This window comes from Rhinoraja longicauda, chromosome 16 (genome assembly GCF_053455715.1).
Source record: "Rhinoraja longicauda isolate Sanriku21f chromosome 16, sRhiLon1.1, whole genome shotgun sequence".
NCBI classification, from domain to species: domain Eukaryota; kingdom Metazoa; phylum Chordata; class Chondrichthyes; order Rajiformes; family Arhynchobatidae; genus Rhinoraja; species Rhinoraja longicauda.
Genome location: NC_135968.1, coordinates 2,111,184 through 2,124,867, shown reverse-complemented (window position 1 = coordinate 2,124,867; position 13,684 = coordinate 2,111,184). Strand labels below are relative to the sequence as shown.

The 13,684-nt window shown below is 44.8% G+C and overlaps 1 gene segment (V, D, J or C); it reads right to left on the bottom strand.

The window, feature by feature from the left end:
• Positions 1-383: 383 nt before the first annotated feature.
• On the bottom strand, positions 384-13,478 carry LOC144601067 (Ig heavy chain C region-like). The segment is given in 7 exon segments: positions 384-838; positions 2,142-2,444; positions 4,650-4,967; positions 6,516-6,812; positions 11,751-11,812; positions 12,918-13,227; positions 13,348-13,478. Coding segments are annotated over 7 exon segments (1,728 nt in total).
• Between the last annotated feature and the right edge of the window lie 206 nt (positions 13,479-13,684).

The following is a 13,684-nucleotide window of genomic DNA, read 5'->3' as shown; positions in this document are numbered from 1 at the left end:
ACGTGACAGACTCACGGCAAAATGCCCTTTCCCCTCGTGCGGGGGTGAGTTGCTACTATTTTCTCGGAGAGGCAACCCCGACAACGCGCAAAGCCTGAGACCCTGCCTCAGGTCTGAATGGATTAGAAGCAGGATAACGAGGGGAACGGAGATCCAAAGATATGGACCCATATCTCCACAGCAAGAGCAAGAATGTTGAAATGTGTCCGCGATTCGTGCAATGGTGCAGCTGTGAATTATCTCCAAAACCCTGATGTTACCATGCAGTCTGCATCCGTTTTCCATGAATTGTCGCCAAGATTGTCAATTATCAAGGTTTATATATAATCATCGTTTTGTCAAAATTATCTATATAATTAATTGAGTGGCCATGTGTTCAGCTCAAGATTGGAAGTTGAAGGCGTTTATTAGTATTTATTTCAGATAAAAATGCAGCTAAATCATTCTCATTGACAGGAATTGACAGTATCCATCAACACAAGGGAAACGTTCACAAAACTGGGTTTACCGCTGGACTTATTGACCGTTCTGACGATGGTCTTCATGGGGAGTGCTTCGTGCCCCACCAGACAGGAGAAAGAGGCTCCGCTTGCCCACTGCTCTGACCCAACGGATAATAGGCTGTACATGAAGAAGGAATTGTTGCCGTTCTCCGCCACCACCTCGGTGTTCCTGTACTTGCTCCTATGCACCCGCTTGTCATCAACTGTCCACGTGACGAAGACTCTGCGAGGGGAGAATCCTCTCACAAAGCAGGTAAGGGTGATAGTCTTGTGAGCGGAGATTTCTTCTGTCGGCGGCAGAAGGACGGAGACGGACGGTGTCAGCAGATGTTGACCTACGGAACAATTCAAACAGCGTTTATTACACCAGTCGATTAAAGGGATGAAAAGCTAATATATTTGTATGTGAGTGAACTGCCAACGGATGGAGTATTAACCGTATTGCATTTCCGTTTTGTGACTTATTTCTTTGTACAGACATATACACGTGAATGTGCGGCTCTTTTGTGCAAGGCAGAAGATTTGTATGAATAACTTCAAACACTCCACAACACAAGATCAAGCCTTTCGAGCCACTCTGTTCCGTATTATTTCTGATGACCATGGTTGTCTCCTGTTATTTTTGTCATTTATTACGAAATGCAGTTCCACCTTGGTTCATCTGCCTCATTCAATTACCCAAGAGCAACTGAATGAGATTTTATCAAACCATGGTCGGATTAATCAGTGGATGCCAGCGGAGAATATTTAGCATGCACACTGATGCCTTCAGAAGTGAATTTTCGAAAACGATGCAAATGATGGAATTCTAAAGGGAATTCAGGCATCGCAGGAAACAATAAGCACGTTGGGCAGCGTGTACGCAAAGGGACAGTAGGAGATGCTTTTGTATAACAGGTTCGTAAAAACGACTCATTCTTAAGTTACAGAGATGGTGTTGGAGGGAATTGAGACGGGGAAATTAATTTCGCAATGGGCATTTTGAGCTGGACAATAAAAGCAAACTGGAAAACAAAACACTCCTGGGCTCTTTGTCTGCGCCCTTCCGCGGCGTTTCACCGAATCCCGATGGCAAGCTTTCAGTATTGCATTCCTCAGACCCTCTGTGTGGACACAGACTATTGGCGTCAATGTTAAATGACCTACATTCAGGTGACGTCTTTCCAATATACGGCATCTGAAGCTTCCTTTTTAAGAAAAATTCAAGAGACTCGTTCCATGTGCCTCGCTCAGAAGCGGGCATTTCTGCTGCTCGTGAGAGTATCTTCCATTTGCACTCTCTCTCAACCCTGCAAGTTACAACTCCTTACGCTTTTAGAAAAGACGCTGCAATGCTCTAAATATACAGATTGTGCCGTTGACCAGAGACAACGTATCTGCATGGTGACCCTAGCCCCCATTTATCATCGATGCTTCCATTAACCTGTCTGCACCTCATGTTCACTGCAACGCCATCTCGTATTCTCTCTTTTACAGTTTTGACCAAGGACTCAATGAAATGTTAGCACTATTTCCTTTTGCATAGATAGTGCGTCGCCGACGGAGTGATCACAATCATTAATTTTCGCTTTATCTAAGAAGAAAAGTGCACCAGTCACCTCTATCCCACCGAACCTTTCTGCAGCTACCCCAGCTCACCTTTCTTCCAGTTGATTCGTTCGGTTTTTGCAGTCGGCATATCTTCATGCTTCACCACGCATTCGAAAATATCCCCACTCAGCCAGTCACGAGTCGAAATGTTTACTTTGCTCTCCACGATATACGCATGTTCTGTGGGCTGGATCTCTGATTCCAAAGGGATATTTTTCCTGTTCCACGATACTTCGCTACCAAACGGTGCATCGGATACCAGACAGGTTAACGTCACGGTCATCTCGAATAACTCTTGTTCAACAGGTGGTGGAAGGATTGTAATTTTTGTTTCGCCGCAGGAACTACAATCTGTGGCACAATAATTAATGTGAACTTAAGAATTGTCGAGTAACCGGGATCGAATGTTTATAGCAAGCACCCGCCCCCAAAACTTTAATGTGTAGATGACCCCTTCAGAGTATTGATTCTCGGAATTGTGGTCCTAACTCGTCTTGAACTGACTTTCTGTGCAGAAAACAACACAATGAATTGAATGAGAGATCGCGTCATGAGATGTTCCACGAGAGGCACACAATGCTGGAGTAACTCGGCGGCTCAGGCACCATATCTGCAGAAAACGAATACGTGTCGTTTCGGATTGAGACCCCACTTCAGGCGAAGAGTCATGGGAATGCAAACCTAGATGTACTAATAGGTACAAATAAACAAACCAAGGATCTCCGCCCCGTGCCAGTGATAACCCACTTATACCGTCTCCACCGGCTCCCTCCAGTTGGACTGCACCGGATGGCCTTCTATCCTCCTGGACAATTTCATTTCTAACTGCTGGCGTAGCATCGGCCGTTTTAACCGTTTCAGCCCCTTACCAACACTCACTCTGCAGCACTCTAGCGTTAGTATCGAACTCGCGGACAAGGGAGGTGCCTTGGCCGTCTGGCTGAGGCCATAGCCCAACGCATGGACACCTCCTCCTATTTACCCCTGGACCATGGCTCCACAGACCAGGCCATTATATCGCAGACCACCTTTAATTTTATCACTTCCGGCTGTTTGCCCTCAAAATCCACCCGTACCTTATCGTTCCTCGCCCCGCATGGCGCCGTTTCACCTGCTCCCCAAAATCCATTATTTTTTTCTGCCAGCTTCTGCCCCACTGAAGTCATTTCCATGCACCGCAACTCCATCCTATCTCCTCCGATTGAATCCCTCGCAACCTATGTCCAAGACACGCCACACGTCCTTCGTCTCTTCAATTACTTCCGTTTTCCAGCCCCAAGTGCCCTCAACTTTACAATGGGCGTTCATTCATTCTACCCCTCCATCCCTCATCAGTAGGTCTTAATGCCCTATGTTTCTTCATGTACCGCTGAACCAGCCTATTTCCCTCTACTAACATTCTAATCCGCTTAAAGGAACAACTATTCACTCTCACCAACGTCTCATTAAAATCCTCCCAATTCCTCCAAAGCAAATGCGTAGGCATGGGCCCATGGGCTTGCATTGGCCCCAGCTACCGTTACCTGTTTCTCAGCTACATTGACGACTCCAAAGGGGCTACGTCCTGTACCAATGCTCAACTTACACACATCATCAACATCATTACCAATTTCCACCCTGCACTTAAATTCACTTGGACAATCTCTGTTTTCCTCCACTTTCTTGATCTCGCCGTCTCAATCACAGGAGAAAGCTATCGTCAAACGTCTATTCCAAACCTAAGGACTACCACAGCTTGCTGGGCGACACTTCTTATCCTGTCTCCCGCAAAGACACTAACCCCAGGACACTTTTCCTCTCTCTCCACCGCAGCTGTGCCGACGACGAGCTGTTCCATACCAGGACATCCGAGGTGTTCTCATTCTTTATGGAACGGAGGTTCCCCTCTTCTATCATAGATGGTGCCCTCGCCCATGCCCCCACCGTATCCCGCAGCTCCGCTCTGTCTCCCATCCCCATCCCCCGTCTCAAGAGGGACGGAGTCCCCATATTCCTCACCTTTCACCCTATCAGCCGTTGCATGCTGCACATAATCGTATGAAATTTTCGTCACCTCCAACGGGATTCCACTATCGGTCACATCTTCTTATCTCCACCACTTTCCGCCTGTCCAGAGAGCGTCCCCTCCGCAACTCCATGTTTAAATCATCCCTTCCTTCAGCAATCATCCCACCGCTTGCAACAGCAGGAGACGCAACACCTCCCCAGATACCTCCTCACTCGACTTCATCCAGGGACCTCGACAGTCCTTTCAGATGCGGCAGAGGCTCACTTGCACCCCCACCAACCACTGTATCCGCTGTTCTATATGTGGGATCCTGTACATCGGTGAATCTAAGTCGGAAGAAGCGTCTCAACACGAATCGGTACCTTTTAATTTTCTATAGGCAGGCCTAACCCACCTAACCCGCTGTTACTCCAGCATCTCGTGGCTACCTTCGGTGCATCTGCATTTCCTTCTTACACATGGGCTTTCCCAATGTCAGTGAAGTTCTACCACCGTGAACGCTAATGTTTGCACCAATAACTCAGACATACCACAGATCTGTTTCTTACCATGCGACCAACTGATGTTTTGGCTTTTCAAAACTGCTTCATGGTTGACTTGGCAGGTATAGACGGAAAGTGCGAACCACTCGCTAGCTGGGATTGTCAACTGGCTGGTCGCCGAGAAGTTACCTTCACCATTCACCTGGAAGGCAGGAGAGGTGACGATGCCAGAATCCAATGGCTTTCCATTCTTCAGCCAGTTCACAGTAAATTGCGCTGGGGTGAAATCGGTGACCAAACAGACGGCGATCGCTTTTCTGCTGCGCTTGATTTCATCAGGGGCAGTGATGGTAATGGCGACGTTTGGATGATGTACCACGCGATCTTGAAGAAAATAAACTTAATTGGAATTAATCGTCGATTAATATTGACGCCCATTCTTTGGCCAAAAAATAGCACTTTTTCTGAATAAACATAGCCTTCCACTCACCTGGACTTGACGGGTCTTGGCGGCTAAATTCTTTGTTTATCATGGTACATCGAGTGCTCGTAAATGGGGAAATTGTAGCTCGGTAAGTCGTCGTCGCCGGGATGTAATGGGCCGACTGTTCTGCCTTTGTCCTGTATGACTCTGTGTCTGTGATTCTAATATGCTGGATAATGTTTTGTAACGATGCACTCAGGCGCATCGATTGTTCGCGAATTAAAATGTAATTTATCTTTGGATTGATCAGTTCCTCGCGAATGATATGGATGTGCTCGTGATGAAAATACATTCATGAGCACTCTTTTCAAGATCCTTTCCAAGTCAATTTTTGTTTTTTTAAATGATATTGTACATGGTGAATTGCCTCGATAATTGAAGCATCAACTTTCGTTCCGCACCAAGAACGAACGACAGTGCTTCGATATTATGAATATCTTTCTCGCTCGGAAACAAAACTCACCGTTCATGTCGAAACATGAACAGCAGATGGTGTTTGATTTTTAAAAAAGATGCAAAGGGCTGGAATAGTTTAGCGGGTCACGCATGTTGTCACTTTCTATTGAGACTTTAAACTTTTGGTGGTTATGTTGAAAATGGAGTTTCATCAGTGTTCCAGATGTTACATGGCATCTGTGGATGCAGCTGCACTTTCATCTTTTTTAAAGACATGAATTGCCAGTCTTTGACTGGATGGACACTGGAGCTCAGATAAGCGTTCCACATGTCAGTATGACATCTATATATTAAATCTCTCGTTTGTTTGTTTGTTTGTTCCTGAACTACAGGGGAAAACGGTACATGATAGCGTGCCAATTTTAGCCCGCCTTACTCACCGCCGTCCCTTTAGTGCTAATGGAAGAAGTTTCATTGAAAGCGGTGTGATATTTTTTAAGTTATTCACATTTTAAACTTTAAATGTATCCCCAAGTGTGGGAGGAGCGAGGGACGAATAGTGGGGGGAGGGATGGATGGGGTGGAGGGAATATAAGGTGGTTGAGGGGGGTTGAGGAGGGGATGGGGAGAGGGAGCGGACGAGGGGTTGAGGAGGGAGGGGAGGGGAGGAGAAGGAGACGGTGCTGGGGCAGATGGTGGGAGGATATGAGGGTTGAGGGGGATGCAGTGGGGGGGAGGGGAAGGGGGAGAGGGAGGAGAGGGGAGGGGAGGGGTAGCGGGAGGGGCGTGGAGGGTCGGGAGGTTGGAAGGGTGAAGGAGGCGGGAGGGAAGGAGGGAGGGGGAGGTGGGATGGGGAGGGGGAGGATGTGGGGTGTGGAGAGGGGAGAGGTGGTGAGTGTGCTTCACCAATGCAAGAGAGGTTTGGGACCAACGGGTCCACTTGGTCTAGTGAAGTATAAAACCGAACAAGGCACATTAAGTAAGGTACTTATGTTCAATTGCCAAACCCCGCTCCCTCAACTCCACTCTCGGACTCGCGGTGCAACACGAACCTGGTACTTTCACGATGTACTCATTGTTGTCGTGCTGAACCACGCAGAAAATGTCGCCTCCCCCTGCCTCCGCCTCGGTGATGGTTAACTCGCTGCTCCGGGTGTAAGTTCCGTTCTTATTGAACACTGCCGGGTATGTCTTTACTCCGGTGGTCAGTACTGTATCATCTTTCTTCCAAGAAACACTGGCGCCCACAGGGGAATAGCCCAACACCAGACAACCGTAGGTGAACGAACCACTGGAGCCGTCATCCTCACAGGTGAAGAGAATGAAGGGGCTGGGGGGGGATGCAGCCGCTGCAAGTCAAAGGTCACACGAATGTTAATCCCACTCTCGTGCTCGTTTTGCAAAGTATTCAGTAGGGCTAAACATTATACAAGAATTCGTTACTCAGCTTTCTATTTCATGAAACTTCACGAATATCATAAACTATTAATTTAACCTTCCACCTTGGTCCCAAGTTGGATCATATTGGCTGAAAACTTCTTGGGATGCCAATATCTGCTAGTTACTGTCAAATGTACGCACAATCTCGAGTTGGAAATATATCGATAGGCTTCCAGTATTAATTAAGTATAAATTCCCAGGGTTACTCAGGAGTGCTCAATGCTCAGTAGCTATAAACAACGCTGGCCTGTGGATAACAATCTCACAAAACTGGAGCAAGGGCAGAACTACAGAGATCAGTGTAGACACGTGCGTGGGCGTCATCTATGGTAAAAGTGGGGAATACCCCTTCCCTTTACGATGAGAACGTCGGATATCCCGGTATGGAACAACTCATCTTGGGAGCAGTTGCACGAAGACGGAAGAATTTGGGAGAGGGACATGGAATCTTTGCAGGAGGCAGGGTAGGAGGAGGTGTAGTCAATGTAGCTGTGGAGTCCGTTGATTTGTAATTTATGTCAGTCGGTAGTCTATCTCCCGCGATGGAGACGGTGAGATCAACAAAGCGGAGTTATGTGCTGGGGATTCTCCCAGTGAATTCGATCGGAGGGTCTAAGTTTGTAAACACATTAATGAAGTCGATGAGTTCTGCATGGGTATAGGATGAAGTGTTCGGGGTTCGGGGCAGTGCACGTCCGTGTCAGGGATTGTTCTATGTACCCAACACAATCGTAGGTTTCGCTAGGGCCCGTGACGGTACCCATGGCTAAACTTTGGTTTTGGAGGAAATGGGAAGTGTCTTGGTTTTATGAATGGTTCAGAGATTATCCAATAAAATCACAGAAAATGGAACGATAACTGTAGTTACCATATCGAGCGCCCGAACATAAAGTGGGAGAAAACAAAAATAAACGATCACAATCTTGTTCGTGACATTTGACCTAAAATATGTCCATCGTATGAAACCAACTAAGGGGGTAGATGGGATTGAAACGGTAGCTGTGTTATTTAACGAGAAATAACACACTTAAAATGCCACGCTTTTATCGTATTTTTATCCGATCATTCACGAACATATCCTGCTCATTTTGTATGCCGACAGTAATTGCAACACTGTAAATTCCGAAAAGCAAACCAGCCGACATTAGACAATTATATTAACTTCATACCAGATTAAAAACATGTAAGAGTTTGGATTGGTCAGGATTAAAAATAAATCTCGCAGCATAATGTCTCAACTAACAAACGTTACGTACACAACTTCTAGAAACTAGATGCAACATATAAATTGTTAGATCATGTTCATACTTCGTAAGTAAATCAATTGGCACTGGTTTGAAATTTTGTCTGTGTTCACCATTGCAATGAACTGCGCCTTAATGAATTTAATAATAATCAAATTAAAATTAATGTTTATGCATTGATGATCAGTGCAGTTTCCAGCATCTTTAAAACGAGTTTACGTTTACAATGTCATCGGCACTGAAGAATGAATGATTAACATTTTATCACTATCCGAAAGGATTCATATAGAGGGAGCCTGCTTACAATAGTGAAAATGCACAATGTTGCTCAATCAATGTTTTAATTCAATAAATCAATGTTTTAATTCAATAAATGCTAATGGCATTTTAACGTCACTCAAACCCTCCTTTCAGTTATCGAATTCAATTGTCACTCTATTGACGGATTAGTGGGATAATCTGTTCTATAATTGGAATCGCAGAGAAAATTTCGTTTCCAACATTCGACATAATTTCCACAATTTCCATTTTTTACCATAACTATTCGTAAAAATTTCATTTTTCATTATCAATTTAGCAAATGGTGGAACGTTTTATGTTGAAATTTCTTTGGAAGCAATCGTCAAAATGATTTCAAATTGTCTTTCGAATAAATGCATGGAATAAAAATTATTTAAATACTATAGCTGTGCCGAAATCTCCCCATTTTGCATTCAACGTGTTTTCCGAATAGGTAAACTCGTGATCTTTAACGGAAAACAGAGAAATGTTTCATCTGGTTGGGCAGCATCTGTGGAAAGAGAAAACCAAGGAATTTCCAGGTCGATGATGCTGGGATGATTAGTCCATGCCAAATTCAGTTTAATTTAAGAATGTAGCATAGAAATACATCCTCTGCCAACCGAATCCACGGTGACACACAAGTGTTAAGTTATCACATCGTCGCATCCACCCCCGACACGGCAGCGACAACCACACAGGTCAATTAACAGGCAAACTTGCACGTGTTTGGGATGTGGGAGGAAACCAAAGCACCAGTAAGAAACCAAAGGGAGAACGCACACATTCCCCATAGTCTGCACCAGATTTCGGGACCAAAATCGGGTCTCTGGCGGCACCAGCATTCTATCGGCTCCCCTGCCTAGGATTTGTCTCTCGCCACAAGCTGCGTGGCCCTCTGAGTGTTTGCAGAATGTATTGATCCTATTTAAGATTTCTAGCAATTTCTTCATATTTTTATTTTTTAAAGACATATCTTCTTTGCGATCATTGAAATAACCAAATCCGGCACTCCGTACAACAGTAATACCCGGTCGCTGCCATTCGAATTGAACGTACAAAAACGTCAAATTGCGCAACAATATCGTCTCCAGCAATGACCGGCTGAATGGTACCGCTGATAGTCTGAATCGCATAACGCAAAATGACTGAAAATCTTTACAAAAATGCAAATATCTCTGTTTAAAGACCACAGAAATCCATTGGTCCAAAACCTACCGAGCCATTCGTTGTGGAAAAAACAATGAAATACACAATAACAAATGATTTAAATAGATACATAGACAATGGGTGCAGAAGGAGGCCATTCGGGCCATAGAGCCAGCACCGTCATTCAATGTGATCATGGCTGATCATCCACCATCCGTACCCCGTTCCTGCCTTATCCCCATACCCACTGATTCTGCTCGCCCTACGAGCTCTATCTAACTCTCTTTTGAATGCACCCAGTGAGTCGGCCTCCTCACATTATACTGCATCTGCCAATCATCTCCCCACTCACCCAACCTGTCCAAGTCACCCTGCATCCTCATATTATCCTCTTCACAGTTCGCACTGCCACCAAGCTTTGTGTCACCTGCATATTTGCTAATGTTACTTTTAATCCCTTCATCTAAATCATTAATGTATATTGTAAATAGTTGCGGTCCCAACACCGAGCCTTGTGGCACCCCTGCCAGGCACTACCTGCCATTCTGAAAGGGACCTGTTAATCACTACTCTTTATTTCGTGTCTGCCAACCAATTTTCTATCCATGTCAATGCCCCACCCCCATTACCATGTGCTCTAATTTTGCCCTCAAACATCCCGTGTGGGACCATACCAAAGACTTTCTGAAAGTCCAGGTACACAACAGCCACTGGCTCACCCTTGTCCATTTACTTATTACATCCTCATAAAATTCTATGAGATTTTCAGGCAAGATTTCCCCTTCGTAAATTTATGCTGACTTGGACCAATCCGGTTAATGCCGCTAATGCATATTCAAGAATCGACTCCAGCATCTTTCCCAAAATCGATGTCAGGCGAACTGGTGTATAATTCCCTGCTTTCTCTCTCCCTCCTTTCTTGAAAAATGGGATAACATTTGCTTCCCTCCAATTCACAGGAACTGATCCTGAATCAATGGAACATTGGAAAATTATCACCAATTATTCCACGATTTCTAGAGCTACCACCTTGTAGACCCGGAGATGCAGACCACCAGCCCCTGGGGATTAATCAGCCTTCAGTCCCATCAGTCTACCCAACATCATTTCCTTACTAATATGAATTGCCTTCAGTTCCTCCTTCACCCTCGGTCCTCTGTCCTCTAGTACACCTAGTAAATTATCATTATATGGATCCCGTTTCGCGGACTTTGCTTTCTGAGCTTTGCTGTAACATAGGCTCACATTGCCAACTCGTTGTACTTCAATATAGACAGAAACAGTTGGAGTATCTCAGCGGGTCAGGCAGAGTTACTCCAGCTTTTTGTTTCTATCGTCAGTTTAATCCAGCGTCCGCAGTTCCTTCCTTCACGTTGCACTTGAAGATAACTGCGCAATGAATCCTGACCCTGAACCTTGCACTTCTGTGTTTTGCTGCTAGAAAATGTTACTTCTCCCATGCAAGTTTTCTTAACGACTGGATTAAAGGTGACAATGCGATTCCACCAATTACCACGCACTTCAAAAACTTGAAAATTGTACACTAAGGATTAATCCGTTCCTCTCGTTTGTTTAAGGAAATAACTGCAGATGCTGGTACAAATCGATTTATTAAAAAAATGCTGGAGTAACTCAGCAGGTCGGGCAGCATCTCAGGAGAGAAGGAATGGGTGACGTTTCGGGTCGAGACCCTTCTTCTTCAGAAGAAGGGTCTCGACCCGAAACGTCACACATTCCTTCTCTCTTGAGATGCTGCCCGACCTGCTGAGTTACTCCAGCATTTTTCGAATACATCCTCTCGTTTGTTTTATGTGCGCTGAGGGGAAACAAAGTGAGACAAAGTATCCGCTGTTGATCAGAAAGCATATCAAGGACCAGAAAAACTCCAACCATTTCAAAGCATAGCGAAGGCAAATTGATGCACATTTTTTCGGCTAATTAAGAACTAAACCGCATCAGTCTCAACGTCAAAGGATCGAAAGTCATAGCACATGAGGCAAGTTAATTAAGGAATCCCACTGCAGCAGAATCACATAACATTTCTAAATCAACATCGATCCAAAATTGCAAAGAAAGGTTATTAATCCAGAAGAACTATTTCTTACAATTGTTAGAAATATACAGTAAAATTACAACTGGATACATCTAGATACTGAATAGGATGAAGTTTCTTACCGTTGGTTACCGTCAGCATGGTGCCTTCTCCCCAGTACTCAAAGTAGTCACGGTGTTACATTCTATGGGTTTCTTCACACAATAATATGATCTGCACAAAGTAGGCAAAAAAGAACAAAATTCCTGTAATTATTCGTATTTCACATCTAAGACGAATGCCTTATTGCTCTTTGAAAAGAATGAATGCGTTAAAAAGAATAGTTTCCAACAATAATAAGGTACCACGGTGGTGTGTATTAAACAGGGTAGTGAAATGTGAAAAGGATAATTTACCTGTAAAATATATATCACCCCTAATCACCGATACAATAAAATGTCCTAAGATATTCGTGGACATGTTTATGCTCCTGTTGCATAAAATATTGAATTAGAAATATAATATCCTGGTCCAGACCACAGTATTATGGGATGTTGATGTTTTTGCATTTGGAGGAACCGCTGTGCCATCCAGTATACACATTAAGACATGCAATGTCAAATACTTCGCTCTTCAAAAACCGATGCGTGCGCTGCTAACAGGGTATATCCCCGGGTACTCTTTGCTGTCACTTATAAAGCTAAACGGTGTCAATTGGCCGGAAGACAGTTGGACATTTCTCAAAACAATCTATATAACATTAAGCGGTGCACTTTCATTTGAATTTGTTTCACTCGGCCTCTCCTGCGGTTCGTGTGTGTTCGAGCAGGAAAAAAATTAAGTGTTCGGGTTTATGTACGGGGATGTCGCTGTTTGCAACACCGTGACCCACTGTTGTATCACAGTGAGGCAGACCCGCACAAAAACCTCCCATACAGTTCAGACTCAGGTTTCATTATATGTGGCCTTCGACATGACTTTAAATGGCCCAGCAGTGCACAGAGACCACAGTAAATATACACAACACCAACAATCTCCCTCCATCTCACTTTCGTAATGGAATGAGCACATTTTAGTGGTCTATGATTGTACACAACGCTGTCGGTATGCGTGAAGGAAAGAAAAAAATCTCACATGAATTTGCTGCTTATTTTTTTGAATATCGTGTTGGATTTGCGAACGGTGGTCTACGCTCCATTTCCCCACAGTTATTACAGCTGATGAACAAATTGCTCACCTCCAGTGTTTGATGGTAAAATCTGGGCTTCCCAATGTACCGCTCTTGTACGGGTCTGGCATTGAAACCTCACACTGTGTCTCTCGCACAGTAATAGACAGCGGTGTCTTCGATCCTCAGGTTCCCGGCGGTCACGGTGAATATATTATTGGAAGTGTCTGTGGACGGTGTAAATCGGCTCTGTATCCCCGGAGCGAAGTACTTGGTAGAAGTTGCGTGGTACCAGAGTAGCCACTCCAGCCCCTGCCCGGGGACCTGACGGACCAAACCCATATAGTAGCTGGCAAGGTTGAACCCGCTGGTTTTACAGGTCAGAGTGATGGAGCCTCCAGGACTGGCGGTCACTGCCTTGGGCTGAGTTAGAACGACATCGGAATGGACCCCTGTAAGGTAAAAAGGGCATGAATGGAAAGGTTAAATTATTGACCATTGATCCCCGACTCAAATTAGAGAATATACCACTGAGAAACTTGCGTGAAGAATTTGCCCCACTAATTACTCACGGACTGTTAACGCCAGGAACAGGCTCAGTGAAACCGCCGACCTCATCCCGCTGGGAAGTGTGACCTGGGTTGTTTCTGTGCAGATCCTCGCAACAAACCAACTGCAATCAAGTTGGATTTCGTACTCTCCAAGAAAGAATTAAATACCCGGCAAAAGAGGGTGTGTCTGTGGGTGGGGCCTGTAAAGCGAAAGGAGAGCGGGCGGAGCTGAGACACGGCTTCGAACTCAACAAGAGGTACTCGCGATTTTACATCTATTAACTGATACAGACGCACAAAAGGTTAATAAAACGAACAAGATCCTGGGCCGGTCTTGTGAATAACGTAATCATCATTA